Here is a 27,600-nt window from a genome sequence, read left to right as displayed (position 1 = left end):
TCTTGAGCTTTGTCCTTTTCAGCAGCCACAGCTCTTTGAATGAATGATGATGGACTTTGGTGAGCAGTTCCCAGTCCAAGTGCCAAGAGCAGACATCTACTCAGGATCTAATTCTTCCTGTACTTTTGAGAATCTCAGTGGTAAAGAGATGCTACAGAACACCAAACGTTCAGCTTGCCTCCCCTTTTTTCTTGTTTGGGCAGATGGTGGAGGTAGCCCAAAGACTGGGGGCTGCCTTACAGCTTGGAGAGGTTGCAGTCTGGACTAAGCCTACAAAAGATTCCAAATCAAAGCCCCGAGGGACTACATCCAGAAAGTCTTCCAATGCCCAGCCTTTGGGTTCGAATCAAGCCCTGGGACAGGCGATGTCTTCTGCCGCTGGGTATGCAAAGACCATGATTCCAGGTATGCCTGTCTATGCTACATCGATTTGTATGGCCAAATTCAAGCTAATTTCTTCATTGTCTCAATGTTAATTCCATTGTTTGAATATGCTACACAGAGGCTGTCATAAGGAGTGTGTGTGTGTGTGGGGGGGGGGGGGATCTTCAAACTGAAGCAACTTCTCTCAGATCACAAGAAGCCCCCTCTAGAAAGCCTCGAGTTATATTTAAAATACGGATATGGGCCTGCAACTGTAGAGTAAGTTGAGGGTGACGGGAGAATTAAAAATCCAGTTTTTCAAATTTTATTCTGCTTTCCATTTAAGAGTACAAAATAATCCTCTGAAAGTAGCCCCAGTTATATAGAATTAGAGGCACAGTAAGCAGGGTGTCACTGGGTATAAATAAATACATTGGATGCTTTTAGCAAAAACTATACACTGCATTTTAATAGCATCAGTGTCATACAGGAAGCATAGTGTAGAGGTTGTCAAGCGTATAGACCTCATGTTTTGCACCATGTGTTTCTACTGCTGAGGCTGAAGCTCTCTGCTGTGTTTGTAGAGCAGCGCAAGATATTATTACAAGATTTATGCTTACTTTCTCCCTCCAGGTTCTGGAAATTCAACTCAAGTGGCAAAGGCTCCCTCCTTCCCACTAGAGCCTAAGCCCAACTCAGAGTCTGGCCATGAAGAAGCCATAACTCCTGCAGAGGAACAAGAGCAAAGTGATCCAAGCCAGGCAACAGAAGGAGGCAAGGACTCCTGAAGAGATAGGCCCAACCTGAATGGATTTATAGGGTCCAAGTCTGATGTTCATTTAGTGCCCCACAAACCTTGATCCATTGTAAGGTGGAGTGCTTCACTCCTTCCTTTTCCCTGCCAAGCAAACAGAATGTTTGGGAATTGCGTACCAAATCTACTTTCTTCAGCATTCTATGCACAGGCATGTTGAAGATGCCATCAAGAGTGAAATTTTGGAATAGCCTTTACTGAAGATAGCTACTTTCTTGGAGCAAGAAGTAGGGTAATAACCAAGTCCCTGGTGTCCTCTACAAATGGAGATTGCAACCGTCTCATTCTTCTCTTGTGGCTTTGATTTACCTTTTCATAACTCATCTGAATTATCAGCCAGCTGTTAGTGGCTGGAGGCCAATATGAGGCAGCTGTTGCAACCCGCACACCAACGGCTTTGCTCAACACTGTCAAATTTGGACTGGATTCAGCTGCAGATGCTTTTGCACATTTTCTGCTGCTACTTTGGATGCTAGAGGGATTAAGCTAGATAACTATCAGATAGCTTCCCAATAATTGGGATGGGGAACTTTAATCTCACAGCAGTTCAACAGAAGAGAACGACTTTGTATAATGGGGAAGCTTTTATACATGTAAAAATATTTAATAAATAGATTGAAAGCCCTTCTAATTTTACTTCTCTCATATAGTACTGAATTCCTTTATACTGTAGATTTTTGAGTATAGTGCCAACCCACACAATTATCTCTGTTACCTAAAATGAAAGAATCTAGATCAGAATAGTAATACAATTACTAAGGAGGCTTGCTGTTTCATTGGCTCTTGCTTCACAAGAAGGAAGGTAGTGCAAGGCCTCCTTTCAGAATCTCAAGAATTAGGGAGACGGGTTGTTTTTTTTTTTTTTGCCAGATACCTTGAGCTGGGTCTGGAAACATACCAGCAGCCCCAAACAGAACTTGCTACAGAAACTGAAGTGACCAGAAAATGGATATCCAAATAATCCAGGAAAGGCTTAGGGCTAACTTACCTGCTTTTGTGGGTCAAAAGTAACCACAACTACAACTTGAACATCCAAGAGTGAAACTCACATAGGCATCTGAACCTTTGTGTGAATTGACTGAGAAGAATGGGATTCAAGCCATCTTGAATCCCAGTTTTGGAGAAAAGCGAGATTTAAATCCAACAAATAAAAGCATCAGGTCAGTCAGCTCTCCAAAAATTCAGTCCTGGCTGGTTTTCCTCATTGTCAGCCTCACCACACAATACTGAGGGCCTTAACATACACTCAATTTGATAGTAGCTCCTATGTCTTTTGCTGAAAATCAGCTTTTATTCAAAATACACAACAGATTTTCTAACAGTACCCACTGTCCTGGATTTTTTCCTTTCTTTTTTGTGTGAAACTATTTGCATTGGGGCTCTACATCCACCCAGAAAGCCACATGTGAATTAGCCCGGGTAACCAGAATTCAACCATTATAGGCTGTTAAGTGCCACTAGCCTGTAGCATAAACAGTTGAAGGCTAGAGAGCTTTCACATAGTGTTGCTCAGTAAGACAGTGGTCCTTAATTTATTGAGGCAGCTGTGAAGAACCACAACTCCATGACAGAGCATATTCAGAAAATATTAAATGCAATCCCTAGGATGGAAAAGTTACCTTTCAAAAACCCTGGAGAAACACTGCCTCCAGGCTGCCCAATAGTTCTGGCAAATGCTGGGGCTTTTCTGTTTCAGGATTGCATACCTTGTAATGGTTGTTTCTGCTCCTGCGAGTCACACATTCAAAACTGCAACATCTAAACCCAAATAATTACAACCAAGGAATACTTTTGGAAATGCAAAACAACATTTAGTGAAAATGCCATCCACAGTACAGAATATTAAAATACAGACATATATGGCCCGGAAGCAATTCTTTTTTCATAGTAATAGAAGCAAAAATAATTTGGTAATGGACATTCTTGAAAAATTACTTTGAAGGATACTTTTTAGCTCTTGCAAATGATGCCTCCTCTACCCCTATTGTTTATGAAATCAGAAAACAAAGTGTACCTTTCACATCACAGGTGACTTTCACAACCATATGCTATGGCAATGGCAATGGCCATGGCAGTAAAATGGCAGGTGCTGTGTGTATGCTTTGCCCAAGAACTATTTTTTAAAATGACACAGTCTGAACCCCCTGAATCTCACATTAGGTTCTTGGGCAAATCCCTGAGAACTGTGGTGGGCCAGAAAGTTGTAGCAACCTGACAGCTTAGGAGGAAGAAAACTGCACAATCTGGAAGAGCAAAAAGTTCATTTTTGCCACCTTCAAATGAAAAGAACAAGGTATAAAGCACAACTGCCTGTTAGTAAAAGCTTCATGTAGGTTTCAGCTGTAAGAACGTACTTGTTTCAGTATGTCGCTTGACAAAATTGTTTCCTGGCACAAGGAGACTGGTAGGGAAGATTTATTTCACAGAGACTCATTATGACATGGTTCTGGCACTGGACAGTCCTATTGCTATTGCTGGTGAAGCAGGGATTGGCTTGTGCCCAAGTGAACTGGCTCATTGAATTTTGTTGGTCCTGAATTGGGTACCAAATGAAGGGGACAAAAAGGAGAAAGCCTCCAAGTGACCAGAAATATATTTATTTCTGAATATCTTTTTCTGAAACTCATTTCCAACTCCGTGGTATTCCTCCATTGAAGGATGAGGATTGTGTGGCCATCCAGATAATGTTGAAGTGCAACTGCAACTAGCTTTAGCCAGCGCAGGGCATAGGAATTGGTTCATGCAAGTTGCATTCCAACATCATCTGGAAGACCACATGTTCCTCATCCCAGTCTAGTTACTAAGTCAGGTGTGCAAATCTTAGATTCATGTTCTTTCTTTCTGGCTAGTGAGGTGAGGGAAAGTTACAGGTGTCACAAAACCAGGCTCAAGATCTCTGCCACCTCCCTTTCAGGCTGGCAGATGACCAGATTTGGGGAGGCCTCAAAAGAACTTGGTATTCTCCAGAGGAAGAGGGTAAGGGATAAGAAATGCTGCACATCCAGTAAAGAAAATCTCATAATACAGCCAATGCATCCAATAGTAAAGGATTCTAGGTAGCACACAGCTGTTTCAAAAACGAAGCAACTAAGAGAACAAAGAAGATCTAGCAAGGACCACTGGCGCAAAATACTGTAATTAAAGAAAGATAGAGCTTTGGGCAGTGCATGTTCATAATTCAAAGAAGCAAAATTTTGGGAACAAAGCTGTACACAGTTTAACTGCCTTGATTTATCCTAAGCAAATTCATTATAGCTCATGAATGCTAGTGTATTGATGCTGCTAACTTTGTGTTCCTACTTCTAAGATGTCTGATGGCAGAAGTCTTTCAGAAATGTTGAAAACTTGACTATTATGACCAAGGTTCCAGTTGCTTTCTTCTTGAACATTCAGTCATAAGCTTGGCTTGGGGGGGGTCTAATGAAAGATAGCTTCCTTTTGCCCTTCTGAGCTCCTTTTTGGGAGGCAGGGGTGCTGTTTATGCAGGCAAAAGCAATGCCACCATACAAATTGATGTTGCTTTGCTAAGAAAAAATATCACATCCTGACACTCAGCACTTTGGCTCATGGCAGGAAAGCGTACATGTGGCTGTAAACAGGCAAGGTTGGAGTCTTAGTGGCTGCAGCTGGGTAATAAAATGCTACCAGCAGGTGGGGGCTCATTCAAGTGAGGCACTTTCCGCTGCAAAGTGCCAAAAGCCAAGCAAGAGAAGCCAAATGACTGCAGGCAGAAGCAACTTCAAATACAGTTCACTGAAGGACCAGTGTAAAGAAAGGGTAGAAGTGACAGCTTCCCATGGAGAAAGGAAAGGTGAAACACGGGAAAGTACTTTTGCTAGATACTTGTTCAGCTAGCTCAGCATCTTCTATTTGGGAAGCAGCTCTTCAAGGTTTTCAAGCAGAGAGGCATCTGCTCCTTTTCAGTGGAAGAAAGTTGGCAATGAAAACACTGAAGTAGTGAAAAGATTCCCTACACCTTGACTCAATCATTACAATAATGTAGTCAAGAAACCAGAAGAAAGCTGAGATTTAGAAAAGCAACTATGAAGGAACAACATAAAATCTTCAAGTGTAAAGATATTAAATATTAAAGTGTGAAGATATTAAATACCAAACTCAGGATCATCCACACTGAAATATTTGAAGAAAATGGACAAGAAGGATCAACTCATTTGAAATGTGGTACTTGAGGAACATTCTGCAGATGCCATAGACCATTAAAGAGAGAAATAAATGGTCCAAGAAAAAATCAAGGCTGAACTCTACCTCGGAAGCTAAGGTGACTAAACTGAGGCTATTGCATTTTGGACAGTTCATGAGTTGGCATGACTCCCTGGAAAAGATGATAAGGAATGATCAAGTGGAAGGCCATCAGAAAAGAGGAAGACCAAACTACAGGTGGATTCATTCATTCAAGAAAGCCAGGTTTGCAAGACCTGAGCAGGGCCATTCATAACTAGGATTGATGGATGCCTCTCATTCATAGGGCTGCTAACTCTAAGCTGACTTGATAGCAAGTAAAATAACAAAACAGGGACAAGAACGTGGAACCTTCTGCATACAAAGCATATGCTCTACCACTGAGCAAACTCTATTCACAAACTCTAGTCACAACTCACTGAGTGAAAAGAAGTGCCTAAGAGAAAAATAATGAGGGACAGAAGGTTTGGGGAATACAAAGTTAATGAAAGAAGTGCTTAATGCACACATGAAAGCACACACCCTTCTTACATCTCTACTTCAAACTGCTACCCCATCTCTCTTTTGCAGCTGTACATATTCACAGATATGGACCTGCCATGGTTACAGCTATGGTTAAAAGCTTCTTTACTATACGAACTGTTAGTGGAACAGACTCTCCTTCTTTGGACGTCTTTAAACAGAAGCTGGATGGGCATTTTTCAGGAGTGCTTTAGCTGTGTATTCGGGGATTGGACTGGATGTCCCATGTTCCCCCTTGCGACTCAAAAATGATTCCAGACCTGCCTTTAAACATGGTTATTCCTCAACAAAGACAAAACTAACTGCAGCAGTTCTGCACCCCAAGTTTACAAACTACTTGATTCAAGGCCTGGGACCAGTTGATTCCAAGTGAAAGAAAAACTCTTTCATTTAGTTCTAAGAACTCTGCAGGGGAATACCACAGAATTAAAACAATGTCTAGATAAACAACTCTCAAACAATACATGGATTATTTTTCTTCTTTATCCAAATGGTTTTTGTTGATACTTAGGCCATTTGGATTAACTAGGTTTTTTTTTTTCATGGTTATAGAATTATAATGTAAAGAGGTAGTTTGGAATCTCTTATTTCCTTCTCTCCTCTCACATCTCAGTCACAAGTTCTTGCTGTTGCCAACACCATAAAATATCTGGAATTCAAGACGGGTGGCCAAACAATCATTGTAGCACTAGAAGGGAATTTGATAAATGGATAATAGAAAGCGGTCCAAGCAGCAGCATTATGTGTTGCTTACTTTTCGGTGGAGACATAAAACACGTGCCCCAAACCTTCATTAAAAAGGGTTTACCAAGGCAGAGGGGGACACCAATATGCTTGAACAGACCTTATTCTAAGACTTACATGTCAATTCTAATTCTGAAATAAAAACGTCTCCGCCATAACAGCCAACAACTGGGTCTAACAAACACATATACCAATCAGGTATATAGGGAATAACTCTCTCAAAAGCTGCAGCAAGGGTCAAACTAGATGTTCTTTTTTGTGTTTTTCTGTTTATTCATTTTGTGATAGTTTGCTGTATCTGAATAGGGAAGAGAACAATAGAAGAAAAAAGCAAAATGGAAATAAAAGAGTTTTGGCTGATGCACTCAAATCAATGGAAGACACTCCAAGAAGCAAGTTCCAATTGATGCCTTTGGCAGTTCACAGATGACCAATCCAAGAGCCACCATACAGATAAACAAACCTGACATTTTAAAAATATTGCATACTTGAAATTATTTAACATAGCCAGCGAGGTGCAGTGGTTTGAGTGTTAGAATAGGACACCGGGAGGCCAAGGTTCACATCACTACTCAGTAAGAGAAACCCTCTGAGTCACCTTAGGGAAGAAACACTCTCTCAGCTTCGGAGGAAGGCAATGGCAAGCCTCCTCTCAACAAATCTCACCTAGAAAACTATGTGACAGGTTTGCCTTAGGGGACATAATCATAAACTATTTGAAGTCACACAACAAGAGGCGAACCATGCAGTCCTCCAGATATTGGACTGTAAATCCCAGCAGACCTAGCTTGCACAGCTGGTGTGGGATGTGTGGGATGCTGAGAGTCCAATAACAAAGTCTGCATGTTTTCCACCTAATTTAAATTAAAATAAAAGGTTGACTCTTGCTGGATTAGGAATATGATGCAAAAGTTACACAATAATTTTTACTTTTCCCTTCCCATAAATAAGACGGTGTGAAGACTCAACATATCCTTTCTGGAATAACTAGGCTGAGAGTCTCCTTCTAATGTCCAGCTTCTGAAGTCACTGCAACTAAGACTTCTTTTCTTAAAGCAAAAAATGCTTTGGTTGAAGTTATCGCTATAAGTTAAAGGTGGTCCCTCTATTCAACAGCACATCTTATCACTCATTTATACACATCCCTGCACCAGCCCCCAGCAACTGCTCTGTGCCTAGCTTTTATTCTTTGGTTCCCTGTATTCAACGCTAACTTCCAGTCCATGCCTGCATAGTTCTAATGTTTGCAGAGAGGTAACTTATCTTCATAGGTTAATGAGGGAAGACCTCTGAATAAAGTAGTCCTTCAGCAGAAATGGCATCACCAAGGCCAACAGTCCGCAGAGGATCTTTGCACACCAGAACAGGAGTGTAATGAAATGTAATCCCATCTCTGTGCCATTCTGACACTGGCTCACCAGGATTTAAGGAGACTCTAGAGGCCTCCTCCATCTTCGAAGTGTCAAACTCCAGTGGTGCCTTAAGAAAGACTCTGCTGGCATCTATTGTTTGGGTGGCGCAAGCTTGCATCCCTGCAGCTCTTGCACCAGCAGCAACAGCTGCCACCTGGTTGGCCCAATATCCATCTACCGTAGCCAGGATGTGATAGGCCAAGGTGTGAAAGTGGATCCGAGTAAGATCTGATGCCTTCCGTGCAGTCCGTCCATGTTCCTTCAAGATCCAGAAGAGGATGTCACTGACAACACCCACATCTGGGATGCCATTCCAGGAGGCTACTGAGGCATGTGGCCCAGAGGCTGCTTGAGTGAGGAAGAGCAGCTCCTGTTCATTCAACCCAATGGAGTCCACAAGAGGAAAGACCTGCTAACAGACAGAGTAAGTGACAGGTTGGCTTTAGAGGAGTCGAACACAAAGCAGTAAAATTTGACAAAACATATATGAAGCATACAAGGTGTAAAAAAAAAAAAAACCAACCCAAGGCAGTGTGTATAAAAATGAGGCAGTATGTGAGACATTGAAGTTAAATCTCGTTTCTCGAACCAGATTTGTTTTATTGGAGGAAAGGGGCATCCAAAATGGGCTGCAAACAGATGATATGATTGCCATCTCAGTTAAATTGACTTCTGGGTCTTCAAGAGATCATATCTTCACTGAGGATGCTTGTCAGCACAAGTCTTTAAAAAAATGAAATCCTCTATAGTTTTCTGACCCTTTTGGCCAAGATACTTGTTTTTAACTTTTATATTGAATTTTTATCTTGTATTATAATGTTTTAAATTTTGTAAGCCGCCTTGATCATACCTATGGAAGGGCAGGGTAGAAATAAAATTTTTTATTATTATTATTATTATTATTATTATTATTATTATTATTATTATTACTTGTCAACACTGGTTCTACAATACTAGAGAAAACAGCACTATTTAGGTTACATATGTCTTGCCACCAGCCTCTCACTCAGTTTAGTTGCATTCCTTGTGAAAAGGCTGTCCATCTTTCATTGGGTTGAGGAGAGGGGGAATCAAGAAGTCACTTTTCTGGAAGTTTAGATTACAGAGCACACCCTGCCATTTTATTTACCTGATGTATGATCTCACTCATGAGATCTGGGTCAGTCATACTGGCCAGTTCCAGATGTACAGGGACATCAGAAGGAATGTCAGAGATGGAAGCTACAGCCTGCAGAAAGTATAGGAGGATAAACCTTAATACATTAGCAGGGGAAAGGAAGACCTGATTTAAAAATACACCACACATATAGTATACAATAAACATATAAAATAAGTGTAATAAGTCTCTTTGTTATTGTTGTTGTTATGATAGTATTTGTTTTTACTATTCTTTAAACAAATTTATTGGAAGAAATGTAGGACATATATTAATAAATGAAGTTGTCAGGCAATCCTATATACTTATCTGGGACATTCAATTTAATGGGGCTTATTTCTAAACAGACATATGGGTCTGCACTCTGGAAGAAATCCAGTCACTTGCTAGAGTGCCCCCTAAAGAGCAAGAGCTTGACTACGCCCCTCAGTGACATTAAAGATAAATTGGTGCAGCATACAAGGTAAACACTTTGGAACTATAGTTCAGAAAGAAACACAATGCTCTGGCACTTACCTCTAGGAGTCTCCTCTGACGTATCTCCTTGGTTTGTCCCTCCATCATATGCAGGCCAGAGAGCACCACCAGGTCTGGATGGAACTCTTCTAAACTGGAGACAAATACTTCAAGCATGTTCATGGCCCCATTGGAGAGATCATGAGAGAAGATGAAGCGATTGGCATTTGGGGCTCTCACTTTTCCCCACTCTTCACCTGCAAAACAGCCCACAGACACACACAAATGAAATGCCCCCTTGAATTAATTACAGCTTTTATGGATTCTTTTGTTCACATGGTTAGCAGAAGAATGAACTTTCTTCCTCATAGCAAGTAGGGTGGGTTTTCCTCTTGATATATGTCCTCCATGGCCATTTTTGTGCCCCTAGAGCCTGCCACAGTTAAAAAGAAATATTTTTGCTCCAGAATGCTCTCAAATGTACTCTAGTGGGGCATGGAAGGCATTTCTGGCACGTTTGGAGGCCCCTAGGTTCCTTAGGGAGTCAAAATCAATTCTGATTTCCCCCCCCCCCCCCCAAAATTTTTTTGCCCTGAAATGATCCAAAATGCCCACTGGGGGAAGGGGCCAATTTCTACCACATTTTGCAGGTCCCCAGGAAAAAAATGGTGAAATTATGAAAATGCCCCCACATCCCTGCTATATTTAGAGGCTTTTTTCTTTTTCTTTTTGTAGGAACAGGTAGGCCCTCCAAAGTTTCCTAGGAGCTAATGTGGCCCACCCTTATAACCTCCTTCAGGACACAGATTTTGCCAACATCATCTTACTCAAAGCACTACTGCAAATCAAAGTATTTAGCAATGTTAAAATTATTGTTTGGGGCTTCAGAACAATCCCCTGCAGCATCAAAGTGATTCCTTCTATGTAAGGCCTCTTTCTCTATAGTCCCTTCAGTCCATTTCCTCACAGCTTTGTCATCTAAACCAAAGTGATTTTGCTAAGACTGAAACTGACAGTCTGCACTATAATTGAGATAGCAGAATATGAACGATAACTTGAAACAAGGCCATCTCACAATTCTGCAGTTTGATTCACTGGTCTCTCAGCACTTGCTGAATGAAACCAGGATGTGTGCAACTTAGCACATTTGCACAAGATGCTATTTAAAATGAACAAGCAAGAAATGTTCCACTCAATTACCACACTCTTCAGATTTAACATGAAAAGAGTATGCCATTCCTTTAGCCACAGCTCATTAATTCTTCATAACCTTGGCAGGACTTGAATCTTATAGATTTAGCCATGCTACCTCTATTGTTGCCTTCACTTGGGCATGAGAGGATATACGAAAACTGAACAACAAAAGGGGAAACAAACTACAGTACTAAGAATCAATGAACAGTATCTGGGGCTTGGGAGATACTCTTGTCCTATTATGTGGAATTATAGACTGGTGTTTCTTTTCTAAAATGCAGCTAATGCCTTCCCTGAAGATGCACACATATCATACATACCCTGAATAGATACAGATCTGTACCTTGAGCCAACAGTTTTGCACAAGCTTGTGGTACAGCAGTGGCACTGTATATAATAAGTTTCCTATACGCCACTCACAATGAATGCTTCCAGCAAAAACGGAGGGATCATACAATCCTAAAGTTGGAAAGAACCCCAACCCTGAAATGCAGGAATACTCAATAAAAGCACTCACAAAAGATCCAACCTCTGATTAAAAACCTCTAAAAGGCCTCAGATTCCTAAGCAGGGTCTACTCTGGTTAGTAATATTAACTTTGACTAGCAATTCTTCAGTATTTCAAGCAGGACTGGGGTTGCCTTATTAAAAACTAGAGACAGCTCCTGTACCTTTAATCTTTATAAGAGGGACGTTCAGGTGTTACTTGTCACACCGCCAGGTAGCAAGCAACACTTGCTGATATTCCCTCTCCCATAGGACCATTACATGTACAGGGGCATTCTCCAGGTTTCACTCTGGCAACCCTAGACAGGATTCCTTCCTACCTGGAGATAGTAGAGGACCAGAGCTTTGAACACAATGAGCTGTTATGAATGAGTAACCACCATTCCTATGATTCAGTCACAACTCTCTAAAAACAGAAACTAAGTGGACTTCTATGTCTTCTCTTGTAACTCCCAGGCACTAATCCTCCAAAAGATGTGTAAGCACCTGTTTTGTACTGTATGCAAAATGTCATAAAGTATCAGAAAAGACATTGTTATGAATTCTATGCAGAACCAGTTTCTATTTTAGCAAGGATATGCATCATGCTCCTGACCTAGACCCATTGTATCACGCAGACTGGGAGCACAATAAATTGGTTTTGATTATATTTTTGAAAAGAGAAGCATGATACAAAGAATTTTAAATAACTATGAAACAGGGCAGAGGCACCATCACTAGAGGCACAATTGTGCACAGGACTGATTCTACAGTTCATTCTGCAAAAAGCCAGCAAGCACTTGATCTCATTGCCATGACTGAGAGAAAGCCCAACTTTCTCGAAGTGCTCTTTCTTACTGGAACCACCCAGACAGGAATTTATAATTAGATTAATAGAAACCTAGGATATAAGATTCATTCTTTCCCCTCCTTAACTATATTAATTGGCTTTTACCATTAACAATCTAATACACAATCAAAATCAAAATGATATACATTCAGAAAATAAAGAAACAGAGAGAAAAACAAGCAAACCATAACTAAAACACAATAGGGCTCCGACTTGCACCACCCACCTTAACTGTAATGAAATGAAAAATAAAATAAAACAAAAAACCCTGTCAAGATCTAAATAAATAATCCTACTAAGATTACTAATAACCATTTGTTGTTGTTGTGGAGAGATCTTGTAGCACCTTTGAGACTAACTGAAAGAAAAAAAATTGGCAGCGCGAGCTTTCATAGACGTCAGTCTACTTCCTCAAATGCATCAAAATGCACAATTACAAGTTGCAAGCGTTCGAATTCACACTGGTTTCTTTATCCAGCAAACAAGAGGGGGGGAAATGAAGATGTTAGTTATAGGCCTGCATTTTCTGTTTCTGGTCTTAGTTCAGATGGTAGGGAGGGCTATCTGCAGGCTGGCACCTCCTCTTTTTGGCCATGCAGTCACTGGTAAATTTTCAAAGTCAAGGAAATGTAATTTTGCAATTCAAAGAAAATGTTTCCTTTGTTGTTGTTGTTAGCTACCTTCAAGTCAACTCCAACTCATGGCGACCCTGTGGATGAGACATCTCCAAGACTCCCTATCTTCCACTTCTCAGTCCCTGCAAACCCATGCCTGTGACTCTCCTGATCGAGTCCATCCATCTGGCATGTGGTCTTCCTCTCCCACCCTCTACTTTTCCTAACAATATTGTTTTTTCTAGTGATCCATGTTTTCTCATTATGTGGCCAAAGTACGACAGCCTCAATTTGATCATCTTGGCTTCCAGGGAGATTTCTGGTTACTATAACCACAGCTTTAGCTTTCTCATTGATCAAAAAGTCTATAAATGGTGTCCAGTCTTTTAAAAAAATCTTCAATTTATCCTTTAGAAACCACATTTATTTGGGCTAACTTCAGGAACCTTAGAATCCTCTCTCCCATCGTCAGTGCTTCAGTCTGCTGTTATCACATATTGAAGAAGTAATCCAAACTTCTTATCCTGTTCTTTGTCACTAAGGCCCAACAGAAACATTTCTGGTAATGTTATAAAATCTAACTTTAACTTTTTTTGAATTAATGTATAGACCACTAACTCTTTGCTATCTTACAAAGTCCACCACATATGAAAGAAGGAGCACCTCCCTTATCTTGACATCCCAACATTGGTTTGAAACAGTGTTAGACATTTTCAACAACAGACAGGGACTTCATTTTGATACCTCTGTAGGAACCAAGGTTTAGATTTTCCACTTTATACTGGAAGTACAGTAGGAACTAAGCGGGTGGCAACACTGCAGTATATGGAAGAAGAATTTTACAGAGCTCTAATTCAAATGAAAAGCATCCGTTCTGAAACAGCTTAAGCTGCTTCTTCACCTAGCAACCTACACAGCAGTAAGAAATCCAGTAGTAGTACCACATTAAACTCCAGCTCTGGCAGCTGCTACTACTGATAACTTAGATGGCTCTTAACATCCTTGACGCTTATGAAACTTGAGATTTAAGTCATAAAGCCAGAGATACAGTAGGATTTTACACAAAGCTATTCCGATATCTAAGCAATTCTTAAAATCTTCAAACTTGCAAAAACTGGAAGTTACTGAATGGCATCAAAACAAATGCATTTTCCTCACTTCCTTCCCGGACTTCAAAAAAGGGACTTTCTTCACTCGCTGACCTCAGGTATCTACCAGTAATCGGCACTCTTGGAGAACACTTCCCAAGAGAAAGACACATTCAAAAGTGAACCATTACATGGAACTACCCTCTTTAAAACAAGAAAACAATTTAAGGACCCACCCAGAATACTTGCAAGATTAACTTGGTTCTTCTCCACACCAATTCAGAAATAGAGGAGTGACTCTCACTAAAATGTTATCACGTCCAGGAGTGAAAAAACATTCAGTGTCAGCCAAAATGCTGTTACCTTTGTTATTTGAAAGAGATGATACGTAGCTATCTTTCAAGTTAACACTAGTTACTAGTTACTCAGCTTTTTCTCTCATATTTTCTTGTGACAGCAAGTTGCTGTAGCTCATTTTTATAATGTGTTTCCATAGGCATCATACAACAATGGAGATATCTAAAATCATTGTCAGTGTCATCAGCCAGTCTCAACCCTTTTACTCTGAAGGAAATAATTTTCAGGTCTCAGGGAACCGCTATATAAAATTTATTAGATCTGCAGTTCAAAAAATGTTTATTTTTTTCAGTCATTATTTTTTGTGGAACCCCTAGCGACCTCTCATGAAACTCTCGGGTTCTGAGAAACCCATGTAATTCACTGCTGAAATACACAAACCTACCCTCTTGGGCTTTTCTTCAAACTGTCACATCTCAGACCAACTAAATGAATCCGGGATCAGCGGTATAAAAATGTAAATGCTATTGCTTTTCAATTTCTAAACATAACAGATGTGAGCACCAACAGAAAACAAAATTACTTGTCCTTCTGCATTATACTTTCTTAATGGTGCCCCTACAGCAGAACCACCCTCAGATCCACTTTCAAAGTAGGTCTGCATGCATCACTTCTACTGAACATGATCAGAGGATGATTAATTTGAAGTCCATTTTGGCTATGATGAGTGAAGAGAATTCAAGCAGAATATTGTCTACATAAAGAAAAAGAGGTACTGTATGCCTTGAAGGCAGAGATATGTTATTGTACATTTCAAACATGTCTCCTTCCACATACAGGAGCATCACAAGAGTGAAGACTGGGACTAGTAGGCCCTCATTCTCACAGCAATACAGTATGTTTTGAAATGGCTAAATTGGGCACTGGAAATAGACAAATGATGTTCAGCCAATTTCAACACCAAATATACACACAGAGATACAGAGTAAGAGGAAAAGTGGGGCATAAAGCAACTTTCTCATTTAATGAAGTGCTCCTTTTCAAACTAATACTGTTCATGTAATACTTCTTGCTAATACAGCAATTCTGAGTGCTCATAGTATTTTACATGCATTATCGCAGTAATCCTTATGATCACTATATAAAAATTGGCTATTATTATTATTATCCCCCTATTACCTCAGCTTAGGCTGGGAAATAGTACTTACCTGGTGGGTTCACAAGTAAGAACAGAACAGCAACTTGTCAGTTAACAGTCTACTCCTTCCAGTATTTGTTGCACAATATGTTAATGGTGAGATTTGTTTAATTAATACAGCAATACGATTTTTTTCTATTCATCAATGGGTCATACCTGCTTGATATTCCAAAATAAGATGAAATTCATCAATTTCTTGCATTGATTCTGGAGGGACAATTACATTTTCATCAAGTAGCTCATGGAGTTTAGGACCAATTGGGCCACACAACAGAACCTAAAAAACAACAAATTGGCAGGAGCTTATAGTTACTTCTTTTTATATGCAATAAGATGGTTTCTTCTTCCCATCCACCCCTCAAATTAGCCACCCTATAAAACAGTGATTCCCAAAGTGACTGGTACCGCCCTCTTGGGGGCAGTGGAAAGATCCAGGGGGAAAATGGGGTGGCAGGAGGGGGGCACTTTGGTTAAAGTATTGGTGCACAAGAAAGACTAGAGCAACCTTTATGAACAGATCTGGATGAGAAGTAAGAGCACGTGGCAGTGGGGAAAAGCAGTGGCAAAAAGGAGCTTTGATATTTGGGACTCTGAGTGAGTTTTGTGAATTTGCTGGAACTTGGCTGTTAGGATGAAGCAGAGCTGCTGTTCCTTTCTTTTGCCAGACAGGCCAAGAGAAGAGGTAGCAAAAGAAATAATATATGTGTGTCAGCAGTGAGAGGAACAATGTGAAGCTGTATAGGAAAGGCACATCTCTGAGGCAAGAGAGGGAGGAGTATGCTGGGCCAGTTCTTCGAAAGAGTCCTTCACCTCTCTGATTGAGAGTCCTTCTTTACCGAGGAGAAAAGTAGAAAGCCAGCTGCACCCCCTCCACCCAGGCAAAGAAGGATTGAGAGTCCTTCTTTACCAGAGAGAAGCTTCTCCCTTTACAGCTGGTCAGCTTGGGAGCAGCAACCAAGCATACTGTCAAGCAGCAGTGAAGAAACCTGTTGCCTGTATCAGCCTTTGGCACAAGGGTGGCATGGGCAAGAGGTTTCTTAGTTACCGCTCAGCAAGCTGCTCACTTGCTGATCCCAGGATGACTGGGTACAAAGGGAGAGGTTACTGAGCAGCTGGTTGAGCAGCCAACAAGAAGCAGCAAAGGCCAGCATGGGCCAGAGTGCCCAGTCACTCTCTTCCTTTGCACACAGTCACTCTGGGAGCAGCAACTGACCAGCTGGCCTCTCTTTTGCTGTAAGGTTGGCATGGGCAAGAGGGAGGAGCAGGCCTGGGCTGCTTACACCACTGTATTCACACATGAGAGTCTGAGGCAGAGGAGGAGATGGTGGCAAAATGGGTGCGGCTGAGGTAGATGTCACTGGCAATCTAGCTGCTGCACAAACAGTACATCTGATATCAAGAAATAGGTGCTGGGGGCACTAGGGGTTTTGCTCAACAGGAAAGGGGGTAGATGCTTGAAAAGGTTTAAGAACCACGGCTATAAAACATTCAAGTTTATTCCTTTTTCCTGCAGGGCATATCTATTCTTAGAACACTTCAAATTAGAACACTTATGAATAAGAAACTTTTGGAAACGCACAAGGCTATTCTGAAGGGACATTTGAAAACAAAATGAAAACAAGTAAAATTAAGTGAACTCACAATTTAGCAACCAGATCATTAAATGAACCAAATTATATATTTCCACACTGGCAAACAAACTAAAAGCAGGATATGGGTGACCTCAGCTGAGATCTGAAGGCAGATTTTCTATTTTAAAAGGATGAATCCTAAGTATCTGTGTATCTAAATCAGATTGAATATTCAGCTCCAACTCTTCACTATTGGCAATAGGATTTAGGCAACATGTTCATGTTTTGTGTCAGTGAAATTTCAAACTTCCACTTTTTCCCCCTGTATGCTAAATTAATGGGACAGAATTCCTAGCACATATTTTGCTTATGTTACTGTACATCACCATGCACTGGTATCACTATATAGATAGGGTGACTATTATCCAAACTTGTAGGCATCTACTGATATAGTTGGTCCATTACTATTTATGCTGCTGCGTGAGATTTCTTTTGAAATGACAAGTATATTATAGTAGAGGAAGTGAGAAAGAAACCAACTCTCAAAAGAGGTAGTGGAAGGTTATTTAAGGACCTGTCTATTCACATTTGTTCAGTCAAGGCAGCTTCACACATTCCTTTACTATTCTACAGCTGCTTTTTTCCTCACCATCTACTGCTTCCCATAGCCAGAGGGCTGTTTTATTTTTTATTAGAGTAATACACTTCCCACTTACATGCATATTTTATCTAAAAATGCTGGGAGTCCACAGAAGCGACAATATCATAAAAGAACATGCATAACTGCCCCCGTCTGTGCTGTTTTTTATTTCATACATTATTCTACACTACTTTGCCTGTGTACACACCCCATTGCCTTACAAAAGCATAATCAGAAACAAGGCATAACAGTTCCCCAGGAGATATCTACAAACACATGTATGCTATAAGAAGTCTGTGTCATTAGCAGGAAGTCAACTGCTCTGGCGAAAAATCTTTCTGGATATATGGTGGATACAAGTGACTAAATATTATGCCTAGGATTTGTAATGGGAAAATTAAGGAGATTCCCAAGTATACAGTTGCAGGCAAATTGGTGGACCCTGGAATATGAGATACTTACCTTCAGGTCAGGATTAGTCGCAAGTTTTTGGCCAATGAGGGCAGCATTTCCTCCCACATACAACTGCAAGACAGTTCAAGCACATGTTTAAGCAGCAATTTAAACTTTAGTGATAGATGTACAGCTCTTTGATATTTCACTATTCAGAACATACAATATATTTCTCTATGCAATAACTGTGTTCCCTTATTTAATAGCTTGTATGTACCATGGCACTTCCTTTCTATGTTGGTGGGATTGCATGTTCCTGTGAGGCAAGAGACTATGATAATGGCAGAAGTGCTGTTAGTTACAGTCTCCCATGTCAGAAGACCTTTTGCTGAGGAGCCAGACTAAGTGTGTCAAACAGCTATTAGGCAGCAGCAATAGTGAAGGGTGACACTGGTGGAAGCTCTTTCAGAAATAACAGCAGTGGCAGCATAGGAAGGAAGCTGATCACACACCAACTTGTTAATACAGTACGCCCATGTTAAATGCGGCTTTCAGCTTATGCTGAAAGCTGCGCGCCAGAAGAGGCAATGGCATGTGTGCTCATGATGCACACATCACGCCACGCCGTGGGCATGAGCCCCATTGTTTTTAATGGAGCTCAAGCATACATGGTATTTTTCTTACGAGGGTGTGTGTCTGTGTGTCCAGAATGGATCCTCTGCGTAAGGGAAGGGCGCACTGTACTCTGCAGAAAGAGGCATGGCAAATCCCTTTTGAACATCTTTTACCATGAAAACCCTATCATGAGACAATCCAAAATGAAACAGGGCACAGTGACAAAAGATTAGATTCTCAGGTTGGAAAGCACTCAATAATCTCCCGTGTTAAAGCAAAGGATAACTGTGGCTAATGACACAACTGGACTCAAGCCGAAAAGATGGGTCAGCTCCTGATGTGCTCAGAAATGAAAGGAAAGTCCAAAACTGCACAACATACATTATCAGAATATCATGTGTGGAAAGCTTCTCGGCCTTTTGGCTAAGATTAAGTGTAGTATGTGTGGAATCGCAATGGGACTCAAGTAACCACTTTATTCCACGCGGAGATTTCACCCGTTTTGCTGACTGGCGTTTTGTTCATCGAGCTCGTCTGAATGTTGTGCCTCTTAACGGCGCCGTCAAAACTGGCAACCACGACAAACGTTGCCGTCGTTGTGGTCATCCAAATGAGACGCTTCCACATGTGCTCTGTAATTGCCCTCCACACTCGACAGCCTGGAAACATCGGCACGATGCTGTGATGAATACACTGGCTAAAGCTATCCCAGCTTCAATGGGCACCATTTCTCTCAATCGAACTGTGCCTGGGACAGACAGCCAGCTGAGACCTGACATAGTAATCACAGATGAAGACCACAAGAAGATTACTATTGTGGATGTCACCATCCCCTTTGAAAACAGGAAGCCAGCCATGAGGGAGGCCAGAGAACGGAAACATCAAAAGTACACCCCTCTGGCTGAGGTCCTGAGACAAAAGGGGTACGAGGTCTCTGTCCATGCATTGCTTGTTGGAGCCCTGGGTGCCTGGGATCCAGCAAATGAACCTGTGCTGAGAGTCTGTGGAGTGGGAAAGCGCTATGCAAAACTCATGCGCAAGCTAATGGTGTCAGACACCATTAGATGGTCCAGAGACATTTACATTGAGCACATTTCGGGCTATCGTCAGTATGAGGAACCAGCTGCTGTTTTGGTAGAAAAGGAGCGGTGAAGTGTTAGTCTTCTTTTCTCCCTCCCCCTTTCTTCCTCCCCTTCTTTCCCTTCTCCTTCCTTTCTTCCTCTTTTATGGTATGCAACTGTTTAGATATATTGGTGATTGCCATTGGTAATTTAAAGTAAAGGATATATATTTTGGTCTCCTTAGAATGCTCTATCTTATTTTAAAACTGTTTTAATAACTTAACACATCCTAGGAATGAAATTTGCTTTATATCCAATTTTTTTATATATTACCATACTATTATGTATTTTTACTTTGCAATTGCATTCTTGGGACTTGATATGTATTACCTATTGGTTTATGTTAAATTGTACCTTTAAATATTTTCTAATAAAACGATTAATGTGTGGAAAGCATGACTTATGGGAAGCTAGACACTGTAAAACAAGAAACAGAATGTATAAACACTGCAGTACTTGGGGTGAGTGAGCTACAGTGAACAGGAATGGGACATTTTGATTCATATTACACAGTGTTTGACTCAAGAAATGAAAATCTAAGGGAAAAAAGGGGTGGCCTTAATAGTGCGGAGAGACATACCAAAAACAAATCAAAAGGATATACTGTAATGCAAAGTCTGATCAAATCATATCAATAAGACATCTGGGAAAAACCATCAATATAACCATAATCCAATTTTATGCTCTAACTACAGAGGCAGAAGAAGAAGAAGACACAGAAAAATTCTATGTTGGAGTCCGGGAGGAAACTGATCACATGCCAACATAGGACTTCTAATTAATTATAGGCTATTAGAATGCCAAAGCAGGAAATAGAGCAGAATCCACGATTGTAGGAAAATTTGGCCTAGGACCAAGAAAGTAAGGAGGATAGTGACTAACTGAATTTTGCAAGGCCAACAGTTTGTTCACTACAAACACATTCTTCAAACAACCAAAGAGGCAACTGTATACATGGGCATTACCTGATGTTCAATACAGAAATCAAATAGACCATATCATTGGAAAGAGAAGACAGAAAAGCTCCATTCTCTCTGTAAAAACAAGACTGGAGCAGAATGTAGCAGACTCGGAGGAAGGAGGTGTGAAAACTGAAGGAACATGAACAATTTAAAATGGGAAGATGACACCATACTGCTGGCAGAAACTAGCAAAGACTTAAAATGATTACTGAAGAAAGTAAAGAAAGAAAGTGCAAAGGCGGGTTTACAGCTGAACATTAAAAAACAAAAACAAAAGCCATAGATAATTTATGTTTTAAGTTATGTAAACTTTAAAGTAGATGATGGAGACATTGAAATAGTTCAAGGTTTTCCATACTTTGGCTCAGTCATTAATCAGAATGGAGACTACCATCAAGAATCAAGAAACCAAAAGACTAGGACTTGAAAAGACAGCTATGAAAGAACTAGACAAGATTCTGAAGTGTAAAGCTATAACACTGAATACTAAAATTAGGATTGTCCATGCTTGTCATACTTCCCATTTCTACGTTTGATCGCAAAAGTTGGCCAGTGAAGAAAGCTGATAGGAAGAAAATCAATTCATTTTAAATGTGGTAGTGGAGAAGAGTTCTACAGAAAAGAGGGAGACCACATTCAGATGGATAGACTCAGTCAAGGAAGCCACAGCCCTGAATCTGCAAGAGCCAAGCAGAGCTGTTGATGACAGGGTGACTTTGTGGTCTCTCATTCATAGGGTCACCATAAGTCAAAGTCAACTTGATGGCAGTTAAGAACAAGCAAATGCCAAAGTTGGAGCAAGTCTGCTTTAATGACGCTGGCCATCAGCTAGTGGGTTTCTGTCTTGATTTCCTTCCTCACAGAGAGGTAGCACAATTTTGATGCTAGCACTAGTAGAGCAAACGTTTCACATCAAACTATGACTGGTGGTTCTCTTCTCACAAACTCAGAAGATCAGGTGCCCCAGTCTACTTTTAAATTCTCCAATTTAAGTAGAAGAGAGAGGCTCTATACAAACAAATGGAAATTTAGCAGAACTGAGACAAGCTTCTTACAGTTTAAGTAAAATGCCTCTCAGCTCCCAAAGCTAAGATAAACAGAAGCATTATAAAATGAAGAACTTTAAGGTTATTGAGCAAATTCAAAATTAAGGTTAGTGTGAAGGTAAATGTAATAGACAAGGATGAAAAAATAAGTCATCAGCTCAGAAGGGATTTAGAGCTTTCTGTGCCGATTGTTATATTCTTCTGCACAAACTTAAATAGCTAAACAGATTCAGAAGATTCAACGTCAATATCAGCCGCAAAAATCAGTTATTTAAGAAACACTGGCTTTAAGTGGCCTTGGAAGATTGGCTTGTATTACTTTCCAATATTTGGAAAGGTTTTACATTTTCATTCTTTAAGCCACTCTCACATTGCTGCCAGCAGCTTTAAATAACTACATCTTCTTGCCAAAGTGTTTGAAATATGCAGTAATACTAATAATGCTTCTATTTGTTTTTTAAAATTGTTTATATAGATCAGGTCTTTCTCAGAAAATGAAAAAAGGGTTTACAACTTTATGAAAGATAAAGATAAAAAACTGCTAGAAAACTTGACACACTAGAAAAGTAGTTTATGTGCTGTAAGTTTTACAAGGCAACACATATCTTTATCAGGATTTCGTTTCATGTAGGTGGTGAAACAGTGAATCTTACATCGGACAAACTGTTTTGAGCTCACTTCTTCCACCCCACCTTCCTTTCTCCTCCCTGCAGGGAAAGCAGAGTAATACTCTATAATGAAATGGAAAACCTTTCCAAATAACAGATCAGATAGTTATTTAAACATAAAATCTTTTCCAACTGGGGGAGATGAAATCTAGAATTTAAATCTTCTTCAGGAAGAGGGAATATTGCATTCAGATAACCACTAGACCTATCATTTAGTTAGTGACTAAATTTGAGCCATTCACTTTTTCTTGCAGTGAAAATCCCAGGAAGCAAACCATTGGCCATGTCAAACACTACATTCACTCTGGTGACATTATACTCTTTCTCTAAACTGCTACAGCAAGTGTCAGTTGGTTTCTATTTTCTTAACTTTTGTGCCATGATAAAAATAATTTGCACCTACACAGTGCACATCTATGCATCTTGTGCATATCAAGTGGCAACAATGCCCATTAAATCCATTTCAGTTTCAATACTAGGCTGTAAAAACATAAAATGTGGATAAAGTCAGAAGGGATTAAATATTTCTGGAAGGCACTGTATGTCACATAGGTATGAAAGATATTCCCCGAACTAAAAAAATGTACCTGTGCTCCCGGATATTTGGAAGCAGTCTGTGCAATCTGGTGGAAGGAATCAGAGTCACTGAAGAAGCGTTCTGCAGCAGCTCCATTCCTCATGAAGTAGATGAAGGCTTCCTTCAAATCTGCTGTGGAATGCAAGACAGAATGGTCTTGGCCAATCCCAGAATCTAGGCCAAGGGCCTGCAGCAACTTCACGCCAGAAAGAACCACATCAACACAGGCATTGACACTACAGGGAAAGTGAATTTAAAAATACAGTCAGGAGAAGCTCTACATAGCAATATGAAATCAAGAGTTACAAGTATTCTGTCTAGAATTTGATAGCAAGCACCAAGGAGTCATGTTGCTACTTCTTATTGACTGGCAGTGTAACCAGTGTAAATGTATTCAGAAATTAAATCCTGCTTTCAAGTGAGTATGTATAGCATTGTAGCTTTCATGCAGTCTTCCCATTTCTTCTGTCTTCAAATGGAATTTAAAGGTCACATTGATCATAACATTTCACTTAGTGTACATATGAGTGGTGTTCTCATTTTAACTAGATTAATAATACTTGCAGCCTGGAGGCTAAATATCATTCTAAAGTTGCAAGCCAAATTGAACTCAATTCATTTACTTCTGTGTAAAGACATACAGGGTTGCAATAGAATCTTAGCTGTGAAGGCATTCTGATATGAATTTAATGAAGTTAATGGAAAGTCTACTGCTGTCTGTTGGCAAGGATTTATCTTAAAGCAAAGGTAATGTGTGTGTCATTGCTTTGCATTCCATGTTTACCTGACCGAGAAACCACACCACAAATCCACCACACTGGGACACTCTGAACATTTTCTGAAGGTCTGCAACATGTGACATTTGAAAAGAGTTCTTCTCACAGAGAAAAGACCAGTGTCGTGCATCTGGTATTACATGAAGACCTCTTTTCTGACTCCCCAATTTTTAAACACAGTCTCAATATCTATCCAGTTTCTAGGAATGGATTTTCTATGGTACTAGTTTTCAGATTGTGTCCCATGGATCTCCAAGAAGGTCAACAGTAATGCCTTCTCAACAACTTCTTGATCTTCCCACTACTACTTACCCATAACTACCGGATCTTCCCCGCCATCTGCACCACATGTGAATGTACAGGATGTACACAAGGATGGCCTAAACATTTTGCAACCAGAGGAAAAAAGACAAGATGCTATCCCTTTTCTTAATTTTGCTGTTAACTCCCATGCTACCAAAAACTTCTACCTGAGGCAAGGCTGGTGCTGGTCTTTTAAACCAACTCATTTTGCACAAGACAATTATGTGGCCACAGGACTAAACAGCACCATACACTGTAGTACTCACCCGATACATGCCACAGAACATACAGGACTTTTCAGCTGACATGGAAAGGGCTTTCTCCTAATAGAGTATCTCAGCTACTCACCCGACAGCAACTCGATTCCACTGTTTGGCTGGTCTGGTGATAAGCGCATCCCAGGCAGCGGCCATGCTGCTCTCTGGGGATGGAAGTTCATCCCGGAGGTGGCACAAGAAGAAGCCTGAGAAATACTCCAGTACTGAGTCAGGTAGTTCAGGGTCTAGCAAGAAGACGTAACCTGTTGCCAGGGCCAGTAGGGCCACGCATACTGATTTGTGCCACATTTTCACATTCAGAAGCCAATGCTAAGGATGCAGGGTGTGAGACCGATTTATGTGGTGCTTCTCTCAATGCTTTCCAGAGAACTGCTTTTCCATAATCGCCATCTTCAAACGTTAGCGTTCACAATCTAAACAAGAATGGTTGAGACATGGATATCAGCCTCTGAGCAGCAACCACACCATTATGATCTTATCCTTCTAGTTTCCTAGCCCCTCTTTGGTTTCATTCCCCAACTTCTTATCTCTCCCTTATTGTCATTTTGCCTTTTCAGACTCCCAATCTCTTTTCCCAATTTTAGACTGTAGTAGAAGAAGAAGAGGAGGAGGAAGAGTTATTCTTATTTTTCTTCTTATTTCCTAAAACTGGGACTCAAAGTAGCTTACAATTTAAAAGAACAGTACAATGAAAAACATTCAAGAGTGATGCATTAAAATACAGTATGTAGAGAGATCTTGTAGCACCTCTGAGACTAACTGAAAGAACCAAGTTGGCAGCAGGGGCTTTCCTAGACTTCAGTCTACTTCCTCAGATGCATTTGGTGGAGTGGAAAACCAGGGACAGATAAAGGTTTTATATAATAGCATATGAAGGTATAAAGGTGGCTTTCCATACCACATTTGATGGAGTGGAAAACCAGGGCCATCCAGTCCAACCCCATTCTGCCATGCAGGAACTCTCCATCAGAGCATCCCCTCAAGCCTCCATTTAAAGACCTCTAAGGAAGGAGACTCCACTACACGCCAAGGAAGGAGTCTGTTCCACTGTCCAACAGCCCTTACATACCTTTAGGAAGGTCCTCCTAAAGTTGAGCTGGAATCTCTTTTCCTGGAGCTTGCATCCATTGCTCCATTGTCTCCTATTCTCTGGAGCAGCAGAAAACAAGCTTGCTCCCTCTCTTCAAGTATTTAAACAGGGCTATCATATCACCTCTTAGCCTTCTCTTCTCCAGGCTAAACATCCCCAGCTCCTTCATCTTTCCTCATAGACATAGACAGACCCTTCACCATTTTAGTCGCCCTCCTTTGGACACATGGCTCCAGTTTCTCCACATCTTTTTTGAATTGTGGTGCCAGAACTGGACACAGTATTCCAGGTTGGGCCTGACCAAAGCAGAATAGAGTGGCACTATGACTTCCCTTGATCTAGACACTATACTTCTATTGATGCAGCCTAGAATCGCATTGGCCTTGTTAGCTGCCGCATCACAGCATTGGCTCATGTTCAGCTTGTGGTCTCCTTGGACTCCCAGGTCCCTTTTCTCTGCCTTAATCCTGCAGTGAGGATGCAGCCCTTGAAGGAGGGAGAAGAGGGCTCCTTCTGAGGAAAGAAAACGGCCGGGGTTCGCATTTTACCTCCGCGAGAGGCAAGGCTTCCTCAGCAAACGCTCCGGGGGCCTCCTTCAGAATCGAAACGCGCCGCCATTACGAACGAGGAGAAGCCGGCCTCTGCCTTACGCCATTTCCGTAAATATCTCTAGCCGCCATGATGGCGCCGCCGGCTCTACGGAGACAGCGTAGCGCTTCCTTACGCCGTTTACGTACTCGCTCCCCGGCCGCCATGTTGGGGCTGCGGACTCTACGGAGGTAGCGCAGCCACCTCGGCACCGGCTTTCACGACGGCCGCTCTTCCTTTGGCGCAGCGGCCTTTCCAGAATTAGAGCAAGGGCTCCGCGTCCACCGCCAATCAGGAGGAATGTACCAATCGAATGATTAATGGGGGGAGGGAGAGAGAAAGTGAAGCTGTCGAAGTTTACACTTATGGAACAGTCCAAGAATAAAAAGGGAATTGTGCGAGAAAGGATTCGGAACAAACCATTCTGGGGAAAAAGGGGGGGAGACAATGGAATGTACCATTAGGATCCACAATGGGGGGTTCATGTCATCCACACTGCAGAAATAATCCATTTTGACACCGCTTTAACTGCCATGGCTCAATGCTAGGGAACTCTGGGATGTGTAGTCTTTTTTGTGAGGCGTTTTAGCCTTCTTTACCAGTGGGCTCTGGTGCCACAATGAACTACAAACCCCAGGATTTCTACAGCAGCAATGGCAGTTTAAAGCGGTGTCAAACCGGATTATTTCTCTCTGAACTGGATTTATTAAAATTTTATTGCTAAAAAAGAGGAAGAGAAAGGAAAAAAATATGATACGTACCAAACAAACACACAGAGAAATGTTATAAACATCACACACACACACACACATATATATATATATATATATACATAAGACAACCATTAATAAAACAACATTTGCTATCTTGTCTTGTCTTTCAAAACCATCTTGAAATTGTAAATTCCTCAGGAAAGTGAGGAAAGTTATTTCCCGAAGCTGCGTCCGCACTGCCAAAATAAACCACTTTGACGCCGCTTCAACTGCCCTGGGGCTCGATTGCTAAGGAATTCTGGGATTTGTAGCTCATGTGGCACTAATGACTAAATGCATCGCGCAAACTGCAATTCCCAGAATTCCATAGCACTGAGGCATGGCACTTAAAAGCAGACACGGCCTGTTGTTGTTGTTCGCCTTCAAGTTGTTTCCAAATTTATAGTTTTAATTCTATTTTTTTATTTACAATTGTCTTTTCATATTCTTCCCCCCCCCCGAATATTATTTTATTAGAAGGCGTATTCAAGTCAATCCCTTTAAAGAAGTCTATCAAATCTCTGCTTTCGAAATGCACATATTGATAATATATTCCTTGTTCATTTTTATTTTTCTAAGGTTTATCGCTGATAATTCTCCCCACTTATTTCCTAAATAGTCTATCGTAAATTCCTGTCCTTTTGTAAACCTTTTTTATATATAGTTTAATTCTATTTTTAATGTTCCCTTTTTTTTGGTACGTTTTCAATTGTATCATCCTGTTAAATTGTAAGTCCCCCTTGACTGCAAAATTTGGGGAGAAAAGCAGGATAGTAATGATGATGATGATGATGATGATGATGATGATGATGATGATGATGATGAT

The 27,600-nt window shown here is 40.8% G+C and overlaps 2 protein-coding genes across 7 annotated transcripts in view; one reads left to right on the top strand and one right to left on the bottom strand.

Moving 5' to 3' along the window:
- Positions 1-1,808, top strand: part of BBS4 (Bardet-Biedl syndrome 4) — a 41,077-nt gene extending 39,269 nt beyond the window's left edge. For all 5 annotated transcript variants that reach the window (XM_042473484.1, XM_042473482.1, XM_042473485.1 and 2 more), the window contains 2 exons: positions 204-405; positions 997-1,808. In XM_042473484.1, the coding sequence (XP_042329418.1) occupies positions 204-405; positions 997-1,151 (357 nt within the window). In that variant the 3' untranslated portion in view covers positions 1,152-1,808. The remainder of the gene's footprint in view (positions 1-203; positions 406-996) is intronic.
- A 244-nt stretch (positions 1,809-2,052) lies between these two features.
- ADPGK (ADP dependent glucokinase) lies at positions 2,053-26,701 on the bottom strand. 2 transcript variants are annotated; one of them, XM_042473488.1, is made up of 8 exons: positions 25,983-26,701; positions 24,415-24,757; positions 22,998-23,223; positions 18,068-18,130; positions 15,551-15,671; positions 9,728-9,924; positions 9,185-9,283; positions 2,053-8,467 (listed from the first exon to the last, which is right to left on the bottom strand). In XM_042473488.1, exons 2-8 carry the CDS (start codon positions 24,630-24,632, stop codon positions 7,916-7,918), a joined length of 1,476 nt encoding a protein of 491 aa, XP_042329422.1. In that variant the 5' UTR covers positions 24,633-24,757; positions 25,983-26,701; the 3' UTR covers positions 2,053-7,915. The 2 variants fall into 2 exon arrangements, with proteins under 2 accessions (XP_042329422.1, XP_042329423.1); XM_042473489.1 differs by having other exon boundaries at positions 2,053-8,464.
- Between the last annotated feature and the right edge of the window lie 899 nt (positions 26,702-27,600).

This window comes from Sceloporus undulatus, chromosome 6 (genome assembly GCF_019175285.1).
Source record: "Sceloporus undulatus isolate JIND9_A2432 ecotype Alabama chromosome 6, SceUnd_v1.1, whole genome shotgun sequence".
Taxonomy (NCBI): domain Eukaryota; kingdom Metazoa; phylum Chordata; class Lepidosauria; order Squamata; family Phrynosomatidae; genus Sceloporus; species Sceloporus undulatus.
Note: the sequence above shows the minus strand (reverse complement) of the source record. Positions and strands in the feature narration are given on the sequence as shown.

Bases quoted from the DNA above. Each gene is read 5' to 3' on its own strand.
- ADPGK (XM_042473488.1), bottom strand. From the start codon at position 24,632: ATGTGGCACAAATCAGTATGCGTGGCCCTACTGGCCCTGGCAACAGGT. The intron at 15,672-18,067 runs GTAAGTATCTCA...GTTGTTTTTTAG, and splicing joins CGACTAATCCTGACCTGAAG to GTTCTGTTGTGTGGCCCAAT. The intron at 8,468-9,184 runs GTAAATAAAATG...TCTGTCTGTTAG, and splicing joins TGAGTGAGATCATACATCAG to CAGGTCTTTCCTCTTGTGGA.